We start from the raw sequence: 1,084 nt of genomic DNA, 5'->3' as shown, positions 1-1,084 counted from the left end.
TTTAAAACCTAATAAATAATAAGAGTTTACCTCGTCTTTGAGAGCGTATTGCAGCGCTGAGGGGAAGTGTGTTGTGTTCACTCTGCAGTAATAGTTGACGTTGGCTCCGAACCTCAGCAACAGGTTGATCAACTCATAGTTGCCCAAACGCAGAGCAACCTTAAAGACACAGTCACCGGATCAGCAACGGGGAACAACAGCATCATTGGTGTTACTAACTAACAGCATATTCATCCGCCCAAAACTTCTGTGCTGCCTCTCCGGCCAAATATTTCTGTAAACCTGGCAACCTCACTGTGACGACAAGACTTAATAAAGCTGTTGACTGTCAAGAAATAGTCCCAGAGCCTTAATCCTACCAACTGTCCTGTTTGTGTGCAGAGTAAACAAACAATAATGAGCTTTAGAGGAGTAGTTGTGTTTCTGTTGAACTATTTCTTGGAGTATTAAGTTGTTTTTATTGCTGGTATATAAAGAAAATTCACTATTTTTTGTTAATAATTTTACATTAACTGTAACTTCAGTCTCTCAGTTACCTGCAGACATTTGATTGGGTCTTGGTTGGCCATGGCCCCGTTCTCCAGCAGCAGTTTGGCTGACGGTATGTCGTTATTGCAGACGGCGAAGAAGAGTGCCGACTTCCTCTCGTCGTCATAGCTACGGCGAACCCCGGGATGGAGCATGTAGTTGGGGTCATAACCTGCATCCAGCAATTCCTGATGGGAGTTTGGGGAAGAGGGACAATCAGTTACTGTTGAACTGTTGTGTGTTTAACAGACAACTGAAAGTCTTAAAAATATATAGTTATTGTACATTTTCTGGTTCCAGCTTCTCAGGTGTGAAGATTTTATAATTTTGTTTGTCATATGTGGCTGTAAACAAACCAACTATGAATCTGTATCTGAATTTATGCCGTCATGGAAGAAGTACTGAGATCTTTTACTTCAGTAAAAGTAGCAGGTCCAGTGTGTAACATTTAGGAGGCTCTATTGGCAGAAAGTGAACCATTTTTGTTCCACCTCTCATCATGGCTGATAACACACACACACACACACAGTAACACACACAGTAACACACACACACA

At 41.7% G+C, this 1,084-nt stretch overlaps 1 protein-coding gene across 2 annotated transcripts in view; it reads right to left on the bottom strand.

Annotated features, from left to right (window-relative positions):
* LOC118328255 (dynein heavy chain 12, axonemal-like) overlaps positions 1-1,084 on the bottom strand; it is a 10,580-nt gene that overhangs the window by 1,424 nt on the left and 8,072 nt on the right. For both annotated transcript variants that reach the window (XM_035661892.1, XM_035661891.1), the window contains 2 exons: positions 537-716; positions 31-159 (listed from right to left, as the gene is read on the bottom strand). In XM_035661892.1, coding sequence (XP_035517785.1) covers positions 31-159; positions 537-716 — 309 coding nt within the window. The remainder of the gene's footprint in view (positions 1-30; positions 160-536; positions 717-1,084) is intronic.

The sequence above is a fragment of the Morone saxatilis genome, unplaced genomic scaffold (genome assembly GCF_004916995.1).
Source record: "Morone saxatilis isolate NCDOM2014 unplaced genomic scaffold, NCSU_SB_2.0 Contig18, whole genome shotgun sequence".
In the NCBI taxonomy this organism is placed as follows: Eukaryota; Metazoa; Chordata; class Actinopteri; family Moronidae; genus Morone; species Morone saxatilis.
This window is presented reverse-complemented; position numbering and strand designations above follow the sequence as displayed.